At 44.9% G+C, this 20604-nt stretch overlaps 1 protein-coding gene across 6 annotated transcripts in view; it reads right to left on the reverse strand.

The window, feature by feature from the left end:
• Window positions 1-20604, reverse strand: part of Ppp2r5c (protein phosphatase 2 regulatory subunit B'gamma) — a 130243-nt gene that overhangs the window by 101120 nt on the left and 8519 nt on the right. For 4 of the 6 annotated variants that reach the window (XM_075948602.1, XM_075948605.1, XM_075948604.1 and 1 more), the window contains exon 3: window positions 2955-3129. The exons of 1 other annotated variant lie outside the window; for it this stretch is intronic. In XM_075948602.1, coding sequence (XP_075804717.1) covers window positions 2955-3129 — 175 coding nt within the window. The remainder of the gene's footprint in view (window positions 1-2954; window positions 3130-20604) is intronic. One more of the 6 variants, XM_075948603.1, reaches the window with a different exon arrangement.

Here is a 20604-nt window from a genome sequence, read left to right on the forward strand (position 1 = left end):
TTAATGAAAAGATGAATGGCAGGAGGCGATAGGCAGAACTTCTGGGCAGAGACAGGAACCTTGGAAAGGAGTCAGAGAGACAGGGACTCACCAGTGAGAAGTGGTAAGAAGTGGAGGAAGCTGGATTTATGGTACGGAGGAGAGATAATGAGCCATGTGGCAGAACATAGATTAATGTAAACAGGTTAATTTAAATTATAAGAGCTAGTTGGGAACAAGCCTAAGCTAAGGCCAAGCTTTCATAATTAATAAAGCCGCGGGAGCGGGTGGGCCAAAGAAAGTCAAACTACAGGTATCAACTGAAAAAGCATGGGCACGGGCAATGTGGCGCACACACCAAATGGAGTCTTTATTAGTGATCCATAAAAAATTAAATTCATTTGTGACAACACAGGGATATTGAGTAAAATACACCAGGGATAGAAACACAGAGGCTGCATGTTCTGTTCTACTGAGAACGACAAAGTGATGGCAAAAACAGCGGATCTCACAGAACCTGAGGGAAACTGGATAGAGATGGATAATAGGTGCCACTAGTTAGATAAGAGCTAAGTTCCAGTAGTAGTTTTGTAGGATGACTATTTTTCACAATTTATTATAGATTTAAAATACTTACAAAGAAGAAATAATACAGGCTTAAGGAGATGGAATGCTAATTGCCTTGGTTGAGTTGTTACACATTGTATAGGTACATCAAATTATCGTAAAACAAAGCAAAATACTCTTTATCCTTGAAAGGGGCTAAGGCTGACTTATCTCTTTAGAAACTGGCAAACAAAAGGATCAATCATCACTTTGAAAAAAATCCATATGGAATTGGAGAGATGGCTTAGTGGTTAAGGGCACTGCTGCTCTTCCAGAGGTCCTGAGTCAGACTCCCAGCAACTGCACAGGTACTCATAAACACCTGTAAGTACAGTCCCAGGGAATCTGGTGCCCTCTCCTGGCCTCCTCAGGTACTACATACAAGTGGTGCACACAAAACACCCATACAAAATAAGATGGGTTGACAAAAAAAGATCACATATGACTTCAAATCTAGAGACAGAAAGCAGAGCAACAGCTACCTGCAGACGGGGAGGAGTAGGAGCTGAGAGAAACTGAGTGTGGAATGACTGCACACCTGTACACTTTTATTAAAGAATTAAAACGTCTACTTATGATAGACGATCTCAGGGTATGTCAACTGTGTCCCAATGAAACTCTAAAAAAAGAGGGGGAATCTAACCTGAAGTTAAAATAAAAACCCAAGAGTAGAGCTAAAGTTATTCTCAGAAGAGCACATGGCTTTATACTGTTAGAAAACTAAAAATAAGAGAACTCAGTATTTAACTTAGTAAACAAAAGGATAAAAAATAGGCTAGTTAGAATAATGGTGGGGTGAGGGAGTACTGAACAGAAACAGAAGAAGAGAGATATGGAAGAGAGGAAAAGATCTACTCAGAACCCCACATAGCTGTTACAGAGTAACACTGCGTGGACCCACTACGAGAGGAAGACACAGATTAACACAAAGTGCTTCGTCCAGCCGAGCCTACTTCATGAGCACACGGGTCAGCCACATTTGACTATTTCTGAAACCCAGGCACATTAGTCCCTGTTATGATGGCAGGAGAGCGGTACATGGAAACCCGAAGGCTGCCTTTGGGAAAGACCACTGAGTCCTTGTGTCAGTACACCTTGGGTCTGATAAGAGGGTGCTATAGAAAAAGAACTGGTGTAAGGAGAAAAGGTGGAGACAGAGGTGGAGAACAACAGGCAGAGACAGAGAGAGCAGTGGGCCAAGAGGTGCCTCGCACAGCACAGAGACTCCCTGAAAGGTGTAAAGCTTCTAAGATGAAATCACAGTCCAGCCTATGCTGCGTCCTTCCTGGGCTCTGACCTGCGTGTGAACCGTGTGAACATGCCCCGATGACAGTGAGCTCTAGGCACCAGCTGAGCCTTAAAGCAAGGCTCAGCACAGTTATCCTGAGCTTTTCTCAACCCAGATGCCACATCTCTCTGATTCTACTGAGGCAATGCACAGAGGAGTCACACATCAGTCACTCACTGTCTCACCACCCAGACACTGGGATCCAAAGAGCAAGGGACCTTTGCTTGGTACCATGCCCCTCAGAACAGGCCCTGTGTCCAGAGGTGGTCCAACTACCTGCTAGCAAATGGAGGGAAAGCCTTTACCTTCCCCTCCCCCAGGCACATCCGCATGGAGCTCTGGGAATACAGCTCTAAAGGTCAACTTCCTGATCTCTACATACTCAGTCAAGATTAATTATAAAAAGATGAATCATTATAAATTTCAGGTATGACAGATGTCTAATAGCTACTTCACACAGTGGTCTTAGATCTCAGAACATGTAAAGAGTATCAGAAGATCACATCTTACTATAGGTTCCTTGACCATTTTCCTTGACAAGGTCGTAAGCACCCCAACACCGAGCCATCCTGGAGGAAAAGGTAAGAGTTTAATGTTCCTCTGGTAGAAAGAGGGGGCTGTGCCACTGAGAGCAGTTCCAAGCGAAAGGCCCTACTCCCTGGCCGGTCTCAGGCAAAGGACCCAGGTGTCCACAAAAGTTTGCAAAACACTGAGCTGGTTGTCTGCCTTGACTTTTGTGATTACCTTCTGAAGGCTGGAGTTCTAAGACAAGCCGGAGAATTATGTGAGAGAAAAATGGCTAGCTTACTTATAGCTAGGATTTGAAGAAGTTCTCCTTATTGTCTTAGTGTAGTGTACTTCTAACACATGTAGCTATTAGAGTTTTATTCCAAAAGCTCTGGAATTAAAAATATTAGTTCAGGAAAGTTAAGTGACCTTTAAACCAAGGAAAAACTGAGCCAGGAAGAACAAACAACAAACAAACAAACACAAACCTGATCCCTAAGGAGCCAGCAAGGCTCTGAAACAGCATTCCTTCCCAGTAACCAACTTTCTACTCTGAGAAGACAAACGGGATTACCTTTTAAAGACGGGAGTTTTTGCAGTTCTCTGTTATTGCTGGCGTTAAAGCGTGAAGAATTCTGCCGTTTGTCTTTCTTCACAGGGACGACAACAGGCTGAGGGACTGGGGCTTTTATTTTTGCGGATGTCGAAGACTGGATGGCCACCAGGCTGTTTTTCCTGCTGGCTATCTGCTTTTAAAACAAAAGAAATCAAAACGTAAAATGGATTGTTTAAGATGACCGCTAAATCAGCACAAGTGAAATAAAGGAAACACACGCGGGTATGGGGCAGTGTCCTGCACACCCCTTAACTGGAGCTGCTGGGGGTTGAGGCGATCCTGGACTGCAAGAGCCACAGGCCACTATGGCCCCTGTAGACCTCTGATTTCTTTGGTAGTTGCCCGTTTGGGAACAGTCCTACTCAATAGCCCAGGCTGGTGTTGAACGTACTGTATAACAAGGCTGATCTCCAACTAGTGGTGATCCTTCTGCTTCAGCCTCTTGAGTGCTGAAATTACAAGTGTAGGCCACCTGCCTGGTTGGCTTCTAAAATATTACCACAATGTGGTAAGCTAGGTAATGACTGCCACAAAAATGGTCACATCCTATAACCTGGGATGCATGACTATGTCACCTTGCTTGGCAAATGAACTAAGGTCACCAGAGAGGGACAGGATACAAGAATATCAAGATGGCCAAAGTCAGCAGAAAGATCCTCACGAGGGAGGTAAGATGGTGGAACGGGAAGGCGAGGAGATAGTGGAAGCTGAAGTCCAAGAGTCAGAGAGACACAAAGCTCACTGTGGCTTGAAGATAGAGGAGGGGCAGACACATCACCCTGCCACACCTCTCTTGGGTCCTTGAGGCCAGTTTCAACATGTCCAGTGGGATATTCCTGAAGAATGGAGACTCTGAGAGAATACACAGCAGAGCCACTAGAGACCCTTGATATCCACACAGGTTCAGTGGACGTCTCCCCATAGGAATCCTGGGGAGCTATGTGGACTCTTGGCCCCCAGTCAGAGGAATCTCTGTGTATGATCAGCTGATGTGACACACTGTGGTTTCCTGCTACCATGTGGTAATGGTGGAAATGACAGCCATCATCTCCAACAGTGAAGGGAAGATGCACACAGCATGCCTGCTGCACCCTGTCTTCCCAAACAGTGGCAATCGTGTCTGTACAGATGTACTTTCAAATGGCCACTAGTGGGGCTGAAGACATGGCTCACTGGGTCTGCTGCCTAAGCATGAGGATGCCAGTTCAGACTTCCCAGAACCTCTGGAAAAGCTGTGTGTGCTATCTGTAACTCCAGTGCTGGTGGGGAGCAGGGGTGGAAATGGGTAGACTGGATCCCTAGGGCTCACTGGCGGGCTGACTATGTGAAAGAGTGAGCTGTAGGTTCAGTGAGAGACCCTGTCTTAAAACATAAGGTGAAAAGTGATCATAAAGTCAACCTCTGGTCTCCACATATACACACACACATGCACAGATAAGGACATCCATACACACATGTGTGTATCTTCCCTCCCCATACATATACATGCTGAAAAGTCAACAAGCTTCAACCTGGAGATACAAAATTCCTTAGCCCCTTCCCATGACCACACAGGACCATGGAGACCAGCCACACCAACACAAGCCCCAACTTATCTGCTGTCCTTGAATGAACGTTTGCTAAGCGTAATATGGGCCTGCTTTGTTTTTAATAAGCTGCCTACAAACAGAAAGGGTGCTCCAAAATGAGACTGCCCAGAGCAGCAGCAGCGGTTCTGACCCAAGAGTGGGGGCCAGGTATCTTCTCACAGGCTGGGGTCAGAATGTACTTTCTTGGACTCTGATCTTGACGTCTGTTATAATCTGATCTTGATCCGTGGGGTGATGGTATAGAAGTGACATGGACCTTTAAAAGGTGGGGCCTAACAGGAAGTCCTATGTCACTGGGGGCTCTTTCTGCTGCTGGATTGAAACGAGGCAAGTTTCACACTCCACCCATTGCCACTTGTTCTGTCCCCTGTAACATCCCATGTTTATGTGTACACACACACACGCACACACATAAATGAATACAGTATCAAAATTAAAAACAAAGTGCCATCTACAACTCGCCTCTTCCATGAAGCCCTCCTCCCAACTTAAAACTTATCAGCTCGCCTTACCTGGGATGCTCCTTCAAAAGCTGCAAAGATGGCTTCGTAGTTAAAAGAACTTGCTACGCTTACATAGGACATGGGTTTGGTTTCCAGAACATACATAGGGCAGCTCACATAGTCTGGAATTTCAGCAGCAGGGGATCCAATGCCTTTGGCCTCCAAGAGCACCTACACTCACAGTCACACACACACACTGTAAAATAATAACATAATTTAAAAGCTCTAGAATTTACTCCACAGCCTCAAGGATATGCCCACAGGGTGTTCCTTGCTGTACACATCACTAAGCTCCCATACACACACTACAGATTGTTATAGCTCCCATCTCCCTTCACTGTCTCCAAGTCCACTGCAGGACCATATATACAAGGACCTTGACAGAAGCGACGGTAAAAAAACCAAACACAACAGCTCCAAGGCCACTTCATACAGCAGGGAAACAAGCTGTGCATCTTACATAACCAAGTAAAGACTAGGGGTGATCTGTTTAACCCGCAAAACAGAATCAAATCAAATCCAGAGGCCACCCTTGCTGGGAAACAAGCTAAGGTAAGGTTTCCAATGTTTGAAGAAATAAGGATGTTACAACTTCTGCAGACACCAAGCCATCAGCTCCCAACCCTTGGACCCTGCTACTTTGCCTCCCTCTGGGCCTTTCCAGAGCTATCACCCATGGGGAGGCAGAACTTCCAGAGAGAAAATCTGGCTGCTGCTCCATGTTTATCCATCGTGGCAGTTTCTTCTAGCTTCATGGTGGTTACATGTCTCCATCTAGGCCTGGCTCCACCACCGTGTCCCCTCCTGCAGCTACTCCAGGCTTTTCCCTTTGCCATGCTCTTTCCTCCCCATGGACCTGCACAGACTCCATGCCGTGTCATGTCATGCTCTGAGCAAATTGAGACTTTACACTCTGTCAACTGTAAGGGAACACATCTTTCTCCCTGGAGGACAGGGCCTGTCCGCTCACGGTCAGTTTTGTGGGGCTCTCAGGAGTCACTGATGGAGGAGAGTCATCTGTCTATGTGTTACTTTCATTGGTTAATAAAGAAACTGCCTTGGCCTTTAATGGGACAGAAAATTAGGTAGGCGGAGTAGACAGAACAGAATGCTGGGAGAAAGAAGCCAAGTCAGGCAGTCGCCATGATTCTCCCATTCCAGACAGATGCAGGTTAAGATCTTTCCTGGTAAGCCAGCTCGTGGTGCTATACAAAATATTAGAAATGGGTTAGATCAATATGTAAGAGCCAGCCAATAAGAGGTTAAAACTAATGGGCCAAGCAGTGTTTAAAAGAATACAGTTTCCATGTAATTATTTTGGGTAAAGCTAGCCTTGGGGGCGGCCGGGCGCCAGGAACGCAGCCTGCCGCTCCTAATACAACAAGTCACCAGCCAGGAAGGGCTTTTCTGAAGTAAGGAGCTCACCTCCACTCCCCACCCTCTGCCATGGCCTTGGCATGGTATTGGGTCATTCACACAGAGGGAGGCAGTACACAGAAGGTGCCATCCAGGGCAGTGAGTGGAACAACTGCCCAGGTGAGAACTGACCTTCTGTAAGAGAACTACAAATGAGGCGAAGGGGTGTGGTGTGGCGGTGATGGGCAGGTCTCCCTTTCTAATGGGCACTTTGGCTCTGTGGGCTCTGACCTTGGGAAGGCTTTGCCTTGAAGTATAAACAAGATATTCAGAGATCGGCTTGGGCAGGGAGCAGCAGCTAAATGTAGACAACTAAGTATCAGACACTCTGCAAAATCACTAGGGTTGGGGACAAGGCAAGTGTGTGGGATGGGACTGGAGAAGAGACTCTGGGAGCTGTCTCCTTTCTGACTGAGGCAGACAGGGGAACTGAGTGGCAAGCAGCCCGTAAGACAAAGCAGTAAGTTCAATGTGACTGCACTGTCTGAGGTCCCATGTGGGGATGCAGTACACTTGGATGAACAGGCCACAGTTACGTATCCCTGTTTCTTCTAGAATGCATTCTATTTTCTTAAGAATAAGACTCAGCAGCTAGATTCATTTTCTTGTAGTCTTGGCCATTGGCTATCCATCCTACCCTGCCCATGAGACAAAATCTCACTCACCTTTCTCACTGCTGTTGGACATCCACTAGACACTTGGGAAGGCCACTGGAACTGGTCATGTGATATCAGAAGTGAACAATTATCTAAGTGAGTTGCTCAAGACTTGGGAATGATCACCTGGCCGAAGAAGACACCAAGGGTGTCAGCAATAGTGGTAGAGGGGAGTGTGGCCTCATAGGAGGTGTCTAGCAGCAGCAGCAGCAGCAGCAGTCACGCTGGGGGTGCTGGTCTCCTTGAGGAGCATGGGAGAAGTTAGCAAGAGCTAAGATGAAGTAGGAGCCATGAGTAACATCATGGTGATATCTGGCTGGAGAGAAAGGAGAAAGGGCACAGGAGGCAGGAGCAGCTGTTTCCAGTGCGGAACGTCTGATTATGCCTGGTGCTGGCAGGACAGGGCCCACAGGAAGTGAGCCACAGTTGAGAGAATAGCTGGGCTGGGCTTAGGCTTGCAGAAGGGGAGGGAGGATGAACTGAGGCATGGATGCCAATCAGAATACATGAGTCTATGTGGGTAAATAGTATTAGGTCTACCAGGAGTCACTTGTAAAGGGAGATGAAACAAGAATCAAAGTCTAAGGAGACGGGTGAGGTCAAAAGGGTCACCACAGAAAGGGCAAAAGCTTAGTACCTGGACAAATGAAGTGGCTCTAGACAAATACTCCTCCTTAGAGACCAACCCATCTCGCTCACAGTCAGTCTTGGAACAAGCTCTGCCCGAACAGAAGTGGCCGTGAAGAGCCCACCCGCTCTTCTCCCTATGTGCAGGTGAACTCGATGTTCCGCAGCACTGGTGCAGCCAGGCTTGTCACACCTGGCCACTGAGCCCACTTCTGGGTGATGACAGCACTGCCTTGATCCTCCTTCCCTGTACTCTCCACTGAGCAATTCTGCCTTCTAGAACCTTCCGAAGCTCTCCCTCCCTTCAGCTTTATGATGAACTGTAAAACCTGCTGCCACTTATCACATGACACAGTTTGAGAAGTGCTTTTTGTCTCCCCCAAAGGGCCAGCCTGAAACTGGTCAAGATTTCAGTCTACCCACCAGCCCATCAGAGACAAAATGGAAAGAGGATCCACTTAACAAGCGATAGGACTGCAATTTGCAAAGCAGGGTGGAGTGGGGTGGGAGGCACAGAGGGTGGCTGCTGCAGCACGGGGCGCAGGCAGGTAGCTCTACTGTGGGGACTGTGCTGTGCACTGTAGGACATTTACCCACTGGAAGACAAAAGTCCTGTTTTAGGTTGAGACAAGAATGTCGCCAGCATTACTGAATGTCCCCTGGGTGGGGTAGCAGAGCAAAATCACCGTAGGTTGAGCATCACATCTTTCAAAAATATGTGACTAATTTAATTTTATTAATAGCTAAATTGTAAGGGGAAAGAGAAAAGAAACCCACATGAGCAGGAGAAAGTCGGGTGCAGTAACAACCAAGTATAGCCAGGAGCTTATCTCACCTGCACTAAAGCTAAGCACAACAGCAACCTGGGCATGTGTTCACTGCTCTTTTTCAAGGGGTATTGATGGTAGTTTGGTTCTGCTTAGGCATCTCCGAGTACAGGAAACATGCAAAAACTGGCAAATAGGGTCATAACAAATAAAGTTTCTACAAAGCAAAGAAAACAGAGTGAAGAGACAGCCCACAAAAAGAGAAGAAATGTCTGCCAGCTAGTCATCTGATAGAAGGTTAATATCCAAAGTGCATATCAAATAAAAACATAAAAAAAGCAGGCAATGCAATTAAGAATGGGCACATGATCTGAACAGATTCATCTCAAAAGAAACAGAAATGGCCAAAAAGTATGTGAAGTTACTTTGCATCATTAACAAGCTACAGTCTCACCTCAAAATTGTGAACACACACATTCGCACACATGCACACACACACACCTCAAAGCTAATGATGATGTGGAGGAAAAGGAGCCTGCACACTGCTGGTGGGAATGTGAGCTAGCACTATTATGTAGAACAGAACTGTGGTTCCTCACTAACCTAAAAATAGCTCTACCATATGATTCAGCTATCTCACTTCTGGTTCTATATCCTCAGGGAATCAAGTTACCTGCACACTCGGGTTCCTGCAGTGCCATCAATGACATCATGATGTAGGATCTGCCTAGGTGCTCATAAACAGATGACAGATGCACAGTGGAATACTACTCACTCATAAGTAAGAATAAACCCTACCATTTACAGCGACAAGGAGGGAACTAGAGGTGCACTGTCTTTGTCATATGCGGAAGTTAAAAATGCTCTTGGCCTGAATATAGAAGAGGGATTAGCAGAAGTGAAGGAAGGGAAGAAGTCAAATATGATCACCACACACCATCACTGTATGCAAATATTGTGATTAGGGGGCTGACCCCCATTAATATGCTCTAGTTGTGCATGTTAGTACAAAAAAGCCCTTATTGCAAAACACACATTTGGCTCCATTCACCTCAGGACAACCTGAGAAGAGGAAGGAGAGTGCTGAAGAGCAGGTGGGCAGCACTCGGTGAAGTCACAGCCAGGTGGGAGGACTCTGGGAGACCAACTTTCCCCCTCATTCCCGTGTATAGGAAAATAATTCATAACAATTTTAAAAATCCCAGATTTAGTCTCACTACTTCTAGAAGAGACTACAGTATAAAGCTCCTCTTTTCTCTCTCTGTATTCTGCTTCCAGACTTCCCTTTATGAACCCTAGTCCTGCCGCACAACCCTCACTTCAGGCATGCTGGTACTCTGATTCTCGCGTGTCCCCTGAACTGGTGCTGTGTCAGCGCCTGTCCCCTGTATGTGACATGCCTTGTCTTCTCACCCCACTTTCACCCCAACCCAAGCTCCTCAGACACTTGACCTTGGGTACTGGTTCAGGATTGAAGTTTTCTCTGCCTCCTCACGGAGGCTGCCATGTCACATGTCCCTTGTACTCTGAGGCATTTCCCCTCACCGACCACATCTGGAACCACTGTCTATAGGGATGTTCAGCTCTGTGCATCAGAACAGTGTCTCATTTTGCTTCCATCTGGCATCACTCTACTTGTTGATTCTCCTCTACTGTGTCCACCCTCCATATAACTGCTTGTACACACAAAGTGCACATGCCTGCAGGCACTCAAACACACTCACTCTATGTTCCAGCAATGCCAAGTGGCTTGTTTTCCCAGACTATATTTCCCAAGCTATTTTTGCATGTCTGTTAACATCTTTTAAAATATAATTTTTGACCCAGGATAGCCAAAACAATCTTATACGATAAAGGATTGTCTGGAGGCATTACCATCCCTGACTTCAAACTCTATTACAGAGCTACAGTATTGAAAACAGCTTGGTATTGGTATAAAAACAGAGAAGTCGACCAATGGAATCGAATAGAAGACCCTGACTTTAACCCACAAACCTATGAACACCTGATTTTCGATAAAGGAGCTAAAAGTATACACTGGAAAAAAGAGAGCATCTTCAACAAATTGTGCTGGCAAAACTGGATGTCAATCTGTAGAAGAATGAAAATAGATCCATATCTATCACCATGCACAAAACTCAAGTCCAAATGGATTAAAGACCTCAATATCAGTCCGAACACACTGAACCTGATAGAAGAGAAAGTGGGAAGTACTCTACAACACATGGGCACAGGAGACCACTTCCTACGTATAACCCCAGCAGCATAGACACTAAGGGCATCGTTGAATAAATGGTACCTCCTGAGACTGAGAAGCTTCTGTAAAGCAAAGGACACTGTCACTAAGACAAAAAGGCAACCCACTTACTGGGAAAAGATTTTCACCAACCCCGCAACTGACAAGGTCTGATCTCCAAAATATATAAAGAAATCAAGAAACTAGACCGTAAAAGGCCTAATCAACCCAATTATAAAATGGGGCACTGAGCCGAACAGAGAATTCTCAACAGAAGAACTTTAAATGGCCAAAAGACACTTAAGGTCATACTCAACTTTCTTAGCGATCAGGGAAATGCAAATCAAGACAACTTTAAGATACCATCTTACACCTGTCAGAATGGCTAAAATAAAAAACACCAATGATAGCCTTTGCTGGAGAGGTTGTGGAGAAAGGGGTATACTCACCCATTGCTGGTGGGAATGCAAACTTGTGCAACCACTCTGGAAAGCAGTGTTTCGGTTTCTCAGGAAATTCAGGATCAACCTACCCCTGGATCCAGCAATACTACTCTTGGGAATATACCCAAGAGATGCCCTATTATACAACAAAAGTATATGCTCAACTATGTTCATAGCAGCATTGTGGGTAATAGCCAGAACCTGGAAACAACCTAGATGCCCTTCAATGGAAGAATGGATGAAGAAAGTATGGAATATATACATATTAGAGTATTACTCAGCAGTAAAAAACAAGGACTTCTTGAATTTTGCATACAAATGGATGGAAATAGAAAACACTATCCTGAGTGAGGTAAGCCAGACCCAAAAAGAGGAACATGGGATGTACTCACTCATATTTGGTTTCTAGCCATAAATAAAGGACATTGAGCTTATAATTCATGTTCCTAGAGAAGCTAAATAAGAAGGTGAATCCAAAGACAAACACATAGGCATCCTTATGAATATTAACCTTCATCAGGCGATGAAAGGAGACAGAGACAGAGACCCACATTGGAGCACCGGACAGAAATCTCAAGGTCCAAATCAGGAGCAGAAGGAGAGGGAGCACGAGCAAGGAACTCAGGACCGCGAGGGGTACACCCACACACTGAGACAATGGGGATATTCTATCGGGAACTCACCAAGGCCAGCTGGCCTGGGTCTGAAAAAGCATGGGATAAATCCGGACTAGCTGAACATAGCGGACAATGAGGACTGCTGAGAACTCAAGATCAATGGCAATGGGTTTTTGATCCTACTGCACGTACTGGCTTTGGGGGAGCCTAGGCAGTTTGGATGCTCACCTTACGAGACCTGGATAGAGGTGGGCGGTCCTTGGGCTTCCCACAGGTCAGGGAACCTTGATTGCTCTTCGAGCAGATGAGGGAGGGGAACTTGATCAGGGGAGGGGGAGGGAAATGGGAGGCGGTTGCGGGGAGGAGGCAGAAATCCTTAATAAATAAATAAATTAAAAAATATATAATTTTTGTTAAAATAGTGTAATCTGACTGACATACTGGTAGATTAGACAGAACTAACAGTCAAGACTACCCTGTGGACAAAAAAAAATATAGGCAGACAATGGACAGAGCTAGGGCAGCTAGACAGACACATGGGAAAGAGGAAAGATGAGTCTCCAGCCCATAGCATATATAAAATCTAATTCAAATTAAATCGAAGACCCAAAATACAAGCGGTAACAGAATAAACTTGCACAGACACACAGAGACATGCCCTCAAGGTCCTGGATTTGACAGCAAGTTGCTAACTACAATGAAACAAAACAAAACAAAAAGATAAATTGGATTTCATTAAAAATATATCTTGATAATGCCAAAGGCACTATCAAAAAAGTAAAAGGCAACTAATAAAGACAAAAGATTTGTGAGTTGCATATATGATAACAGTCTAGTAGCCAGAACACAAAAACTTCCCAATAACTCAACAAGAGGAAAACAACAGACTTAAAAAAGCAAAGGAGAGGCTACAGCCACCACCCGCCTGGGAGCGCTAGAGGCCCAAGCCACCAACCAGCCTAGGTGTGCCCACCGGAGGCTCTGCTCTGCCTGCACCTGAAGGAGCTTTTAAGGGAGACACAGCCCCCAACAACACCGATTGGAGGAAGAGAGGGGTAGACAACAAGGTAAGAACATGGTCAACAACATAAAGAGCAACACAGCACCACCAGAAACTACTGGCTTTACAACAGCAACACCTGAACACCCCAACAGAGATGACAAAAAAAAATGACCTTAAAAATAACTTTATGAAAATGATTGAGGCCCTCAAAGAAGAACTGAAAAATTCCCTTAAGGAAGAGGAAAAGACAAACAAGAAGTTGAAAGAAATCAACAAATCCCTTAAAGAAAACAAAACAAAAAAGCAAACAGGTGAAAGAAATCATTCAAGACTTGAAAACTAAAATAGAGATAATAAGGAAAACACAAACTGAGGAAATTCTCAAAGTGGAAAATTTGGGTAAATAATCAGGAACCACAAATGCAAGCATAAACAGCAAAATACAAGAGATGGAACAGACTCTCAGGTGTTAAGATGCGACAGAGAAAATAGATTCACTGGTCAAAGAAAATGTTAAATCTAACAAAAGATTAACACAAAACATCCAGGAAATCTGGGACACCATGAAAAGACCAAACCTAAGAATAATAGGGGTAGTAGAAGAAGAAATCCAGCTCAAAGGCACTGAAAATATATTCAACAAAATCAGAGAAGAAACCTTTTCCAACCTAAAGGACACATCTATGAAAATACAAGAAGCATACCAAACACCAAATAGACTGGACCAAAAAAAAAGTCCCCATGCCATATAATAATCAAAACACTATACATATAGAATAAAGAAAGAATATTAAGACCAGCAAAGGGAAAAGACCAAGTATCATATACAGGTAGACCTATCAGAATTATACCTGACTTCTCAATGGAAACAATGAAAGCCAGAAGGTCCTGGTCAAGTGTTATGCAGACATTAAAAGACCATGAATGCCAGCCCAGACTTCTATACCCAGCAAAACTTTCAGTCACCACAGACGGAAAAAATGAGATATTCCATGATGAAACCAGATTTGAAAATACCTAAGCACAAATCCAGCTCTACAGAAAGCACTAGAAGGAAAACTTGAACACAAGGAAATCAGCTACATCCACAGGAACACAGGCAACATATGATCTTACAGCAGCAAATTCCAAAGAAAGTAAAAACACACATAATACCAACACCACCAACAAAAACTAGCAATCACTGGTCATTAATATCCCTTAATATAAATGGACTCAAATTGCCTATAAAAAGACACAGGCTAACAGACTGGATATGAAAACAAAATCCATCCTTCTGCTGTATACAAGAAACACAACCAACCTCAAAAGGACAGACATTACCTCAGAGTAAAGGGTTAGTTAAAATAAATTCCAATCAAATGGACCTAAGAAACAAGATGGTGTAGTTATCCTTATATCTGACAAAATAGACTTCAAACTAAAATCAACCAAAAGATAAAAAGGACATTTTATATTTGTCACAGGAAAATTCTATCAAGAGGAAATCCCAATCTGAACATATAGGTCCCAAATGCAATATTTGTAAAAGAAACATTACTAAAGCTTAAATCACACATTCAGTTCCACACACTTAATAGTGGGAGAATTTGACACCCCACTTTCACTACTGGAGAGATCTTCCAGATAGAAACTTAACAGATAGATGGACCAATGGAATTGAATTAAAGACCCTGATATTAACCCACACATCTATGAACACCTGATTTTTGACAAAGAAGCTAAAAATAGAAAATAGAAAAAAGAAAGCATCTTCAACAAATGGTGCTGGTATAACTGGATGTCAACATGTAGACAAATGCTAATATACCCATATCTATTACCATGCTCAAAACTCAAGTCCAAATGGACCAAAGAACTCAACATAAATCCAGTCACATTGAACCTCATAGAAAAGAAGGCAGGAAGTAGCCTTGAACACTCTGACACAGGAGACCTCTTCCTAAATATAACACCAGTAGCACAGACACTGAGAACATCATAATAAATGGGACCTCCTGAAACTGAAAATCTTCTGTAAAGCAAAGGACATGGCCAACAAGACAAAACAGCAGCCTACAGAATGGGAAAAGATTTTCACCAACCCCATATCTGGCAAAGGGCTGATCTCCAAACTAGACAAAGAACTCAAGAAACTAGACAACAAACTACCAAATAATCCAGTTAAAAAATGGGGTACAGAGAGTTAAACAGAAAATTGTCAACAGAAGAATCTAAAATGGCCAAAAGACACTTAAGGAAATGCTCAACATTTTTAGTCATCAGGGAAATGCAAATCAAAACAACTCTGAGATACCATCTTACACCAATCAGAACAGCTAAGATCAAATACACTGTTGACAGCCTATGCTGGAAAGGATGTGGAGTAAGAGGTACACTCCTCCATTGTTGGTAGGAGTGCAAACTTGTACAGCTGCTATGGCAATAAGTATTGCAATTTCTCAGAAAATTAGGACTCAATCTATGTCAAGTGGTAACTTTTGGGCATATACCCAAAGAGGCACAATCACACCACAAGGACATTTATTCAACTATATTCATAGCAGAATTATTCCTAATAGCCAGAACCTGGAAATAACTTAGATGCCCTTCAACCAAAGAAAGAATAAAGAAAATGTGGCACATTTACACAATGGAGTACTATTCAACAGTAAAAAACAAGGACATCATGAAACTTGCAGGCAAATGTATGGGACTAGAAAAAAAAATCCTAATGAAGTAACCCAGACTCAGAAAGACAAATACAGCATGTACTCACTTACAAGTGGATATCAGACATAAAGCAAAAGATAGCCAGCCTACAGTCCACAATGCCAGAGAAGCTGGAACCCTCCTCCAGAAATAGAAGGAAGCAGATATAGAGATCCACAATTAACCACTGGGCCGAGCTCCCGGTGAAGAGAGGGGCGAGTGATAATATGAACAAAGGGTCAAGAGCATGATGGGGAAACCGCAGAATCAGCTGATCCAAGCTAGTGGGAGATCACTGACTCCTGACTGACATCTGGGAACCTGCATAGGACCGAACTAGGTCCTCTGAATACAGGTGACATTGGTATGGCTTGGGCAGTATAAGGTATCCTGGCAGCAAGACAAGGATCTAACTCTAACGCATGAATTGCCTTGGTAGAGCCCATTCTCTATGTAAGGATACCTTGCTCAGCCTAGGCACGGGGGAGGAGGGATGATGCAAGAACCTGATCCTGCCTCAACTGGGGGATAGGACAGTCTTCATTGACTTCCCAGGAGAGGTCTTAATGTCTCTGACGAGTGGATGGGAGGTGGGGAGGAGAGGAGGAAGGGGAAACTGGGATTTGTATGTAAAAAATTAATTTTATAAGGGGAAAAATAACAAAAAAGGGAAATATTTAGGGTTGAAGAAATGGCTCAGCAGTTAAAAGCATTTGATACTCTTCCAAAGGACCCCTATTCAGTTCCCAGCACCCACAATGGGTGGCTAACCATCAGCTGTAACAAGTTCTAGGGGATCTGGTACCCTCCTCTTGCCTCTACGGGTACCCATATGTGGCACACACACACATTAAATAAAAATTAAAACTAAGCATTTTTTTTTTTAAAGAAGCAAAGGACTTAAACATTTCTTCAAAGAACACATGCGAATGGCCAACAAAGGGTACAGGGAGAGGTGCTCACCGGCTACCGGTGTCAGCACAGGCAGGAATCTGGAACAAATGAAAAACAGCAATAGCTGGCAAGGATGTAGGGGGAAAGTTGGGGTTCCTCAGTAAGTTAAACGCACAATTACCAGACGGCCTAGCAATCCTACTCCCTGGAAGACACCCACCCATCAGGACTCAAACAGGCACACAGAAAAGCATGCTGACACATGGTTGACAAGCTGGGCATCCTCCGCTGATGCAATAAGGCGTGTTACAGCCTTAGGATAGTGTGATCCAGGCAGAAGAGAAACAGCACAGATATGAAGACAAATCTACTGAGAGCAGACTAGTGCCTGCCAGGTTTTGGGGAGAGGCTGCTTAGTATCTGTGGGCTTCCTGGAGCTCAAGCTGAGGAAATGCTCTGGAAGGAGGTAGTGTTGCTGCTGCTCTGACCTCTGGCATCCTTTACCCTTCTGGGCTTGCTGCTACGAGCAGCTGTGGCTTAGTGAGTACCCGTGTGGCTGTCACTGACGTGGGCTAGATGGTAAGTGAGGAGCAGAAGGGGCTTCTACAGGCCAGGAGCTCACTCATGAAATAAAGAGGCCAGTCTTAAAACTGACCTCTGTGGAGGAGTGTGTGCTGTTTGCTGCCTGGCTGGGGGAAGTTCTTGGAGATTTGGTTCTTCCCTCTGGCCACTGTCCTGGATTGGAGACCATAGCAGGCTTGCTTTGATCTACTTGTCAGCTGTGTGAGAGGCCCCAAAATTTCCCTTGGCCTCCTTGCGTTTGACATACTAGTCCCAAACACAGTGCTGCTTATCAAATCCGAATCGAGATAACTGATCTTTCCCATTGGAGTTCTTAGTGCAAACTATGGCCACCACCTGTCTGTGAACTGCATCTCTGTGAACTGCATCCGTCTGTGAACTGCATCTCTGTGAACTGCATCCATCTGTGAACTGCATCCGTCTGTGAACTGCATCCGTCTGTGAATGCATCCGTCTGTGAACTGCATCTCTGTGAACTGCATCCGTCTGTGAACTGCATCCGTCTGTGAACTGCATCTCTGTGAACTGCATCTCTGTGAACTGCATCCGTCTGTGAACTGAATCTCTGTGAACTGCATCCGTCTATGAACTGCATCCGTCTATGAATTGCATCCGTCTGTGAACTGCATCCGTCTGTGAACTGCATCCGTCTGTGAACTGCATCCGTCTGTGAACTGCATCCGTCTGTGAACTGCATCCGTCTGTGAACTGCATCTCTGTGAACTGCATCTCTGTGAACTGCATCCGTCTGTGAACTGAATCTCTGTGAACTGCATCTCTGTGAACTGCATCCGTCTATGAACTGCATCCGTCTGTGAACTGCATCCGTCTGTGAACTGCATCCGTCTGTGAACTGCATCCGTCTGTGAACTGCATCCGTCTGTGAACTGCATCCGTCTGTGAACTGCATCCGTCTGTGAACTGCATCCGTCTGTGAACTGCATCCGTCTGTGAACTGCATCCGTCTGTGAACTGCATCCGTCTGTGAACTGCATCCGTCTGTGAACTGCATCCATCTGTGAACTGCATCTCTGTGAACTGTATCTGTCTGTGAACTGCATCCATCTGTGAACTGCATCTCTGTGAACTGCATCTCTGTGAACTGCATCTGTCTGTGAACTGCATCCGTCTGTGAACTGCATCCGTCTGTGAACTGCATCTCTGTGAACTGCATCTCTGTGAACTGCATCTGTCTGTGAACTGCATCCGTCTGTGAACTGCATCTCTGTGAACTGCATCTGTCTGTGAACTGCATCCGTCTGTGAATGCATCCGTCTGTGAACTGCATCTCTGTGAACTGCATCTCTGTGAACTGCATCCGTCTGTGAACTGCATCTCTGTGAACTGCATCCGTCTGTGAACTGTATCTGTCTGTGAGCTGCATCTGTGGGAAACCCTGGATGGCTGCAGGATGACCTAAGGTATCTTGAGGAACAGAGCAGTTGGCTTCCTGACTTCCAGGGCCCAAGAGCTAGGATTCTGGAGCCATCAAGGGGAAGTTCTTGAGTGGAGGGAAAACAGGACTGTCAGTCCCCATGGGGACTTGGGACAATAAGGAACACAGGCAGGCCCTCTGCTGACTTGCTATGACCACAGTGGAGAGAGAAGCAAAGGGCTACTGCCCTGTGTCTTCCCAGCAGCCATTGGGAATGGTGGCACAGGCTACCATAGAGAAACAATATAGGTATCAAGAAAGGGAACAATTTCTAAAAAGACACTTGTAAAGTCTAACTGTCACTTTCATTCCCACAAGCAACCTCCTAAATGTGGAGTGAAATAAATCAGGGCAACAGAGAACATGGGTGCTTGTTAGTCTCTGCACTTCAAAACTACTCATTCAACCAAAAAAATAAACAACGGGTTTGAGACAAAGCCTCACTCCTAACCGTCTTACCATACAAGAGGTTGTTTTTCCTTCATTCAAACTGTGCAGTTCTAAAACTTCATAACTACATGTAAGATGTTTATTGTGCCACTGAGCAGGGCCAAGTCATTGGAACCTCAAGAAGTTCATGATGCAGAATGGCGTCAAACACAAGGATGCTGTCTGCACTGAGCTAATCAGAGCTGGTTGCAGATGAGGGTCCAAGGATGGCAGCATAACCGACCCCTCTCACTTTCTCTAAGTGTTGCCAGCTGATTGGATTCGCCCCTCACCCCTGAGAGGCAGAAAGCCATGCCCCTAGGCTACCCTGCCCTATCTCACCTGCTTTGAGACAGTTTTGTTGGAAGGTGTGGCCATTCGCTCACTCCTACAATAGCACAGTAAGCGGCTGTGACAAACCGTGCAAATATTTCAGGCCGAGGACAGTTATATCTGGACCTTCACAGAAAGTTTTCTTTTTCTAGGCCAATAGTTCCTGCTGAGAGGTGGAAACAGAGAGGAAGGAGGGTGTTCTGATCAGTGCTGGCCATCGTTGAGCTTAGCAAATCTGCCAGCCCTGTTCCCAGTGGTAAGGAAGGAATCACAGAGCTGTGACATCTAGGAGCAAGGATACTGACGAGTGTGTCATAGGTGCCCCTGTAGAAGAGTTCTCTCCATAGATTCATCTTCAACCAGGAAGCTGAGGAGAGGGGACGTGGTCTGGCTCCATGGATCCCCAGAGGAGAGGATGTGGAACCTGTTACGCTGGAAGGCGGGAGGGAGATGACTTTTTCACCCCATGTTGTACATAGCCACCTTCTACTGTATCATCTATGCAGAACATGAAAGAACTGGGTGTCCATGAAAGAAAAACACATTCTCCAGAGAAACCTAACTGTCTAGGAAACTGAGGCTGTTGGTGAAGGGCCTGGTCCCACCCAGTAAAGTCTCAAGTCAGCTCCACTGAGGTCTTGAAAATAAGTGGTCAGCGATAAGCCGCCAAGACCAGAGCCCCAGCCAGCTATGCTGGTGTTACATCCCTGTGTATGTATGCAGAGAGCACTTTCATGTCACGTCTTCCCTGGTGCACAGCAGCTCAGCAGCCAGGTCCAGTTCTGCAAACCCTGCAGTTACCCACTCTCACTTTCTTGCTTCAAATGCCTATCACCCTGGAATGAAGCTCCCACCTTGAATGTCAACTTCTTGCTAAGACTGTCCCTGACCACCTAAAGCAAGCTCAGTGTGTAGTGAGGAGGATATACTTCTGTGCTATTTCAACAAAAAAGATTTTTTTCCAGGGCTGAGAATCAAACCCAGGGTCTAGCGCACAGTAGGTATACAGGCACTCTACAGTGAACAGCCCCAGCTCTTGTATTATTTCATTTTCAACCATGAACTTTTTGACTAAAAAAAAATACAGACCTATAAGAAACTATCTGCAAGAATAACTGTGACACTGTGTAACTCCTCTTGGGTCTTTCAAGGTTCCTCGACTAGGGAAATGGAGTCTTCCTCATGTGTAGATCTGGGGTCATGGACCCAACACACTCCTTCCCATCTCACTACGACACCATTTTTTGTGTTTCCTTCTTTTCTTTTTCTTTTTTTAAACCTATCTTCTTCTCTTGCCAATTTATCTTTTCTTCTTTTAAATTTTTAATATGAAACTTGATAAATTGTATTATTAAAGAGAAATAATGAGGCTAAATTTAATTACATT

The sequence above is a fragment of the Microtus pennsylvanicus genome, chromosome 14 (genome assembly GCF_037038515.1).
Source record: "Microtus pennsylvanicus isolate mMicPen1 chromosome 14, mMicPen1.hap1, whole genome shotgun sequence".
Classification (NCBI taxonomy): domain Eukaryota; kingdom Metazoa; phylum Chordata; class Mammalia; order Rodentia; family Cricetidae; genus Microtus; species Microtus pennsylvanicus.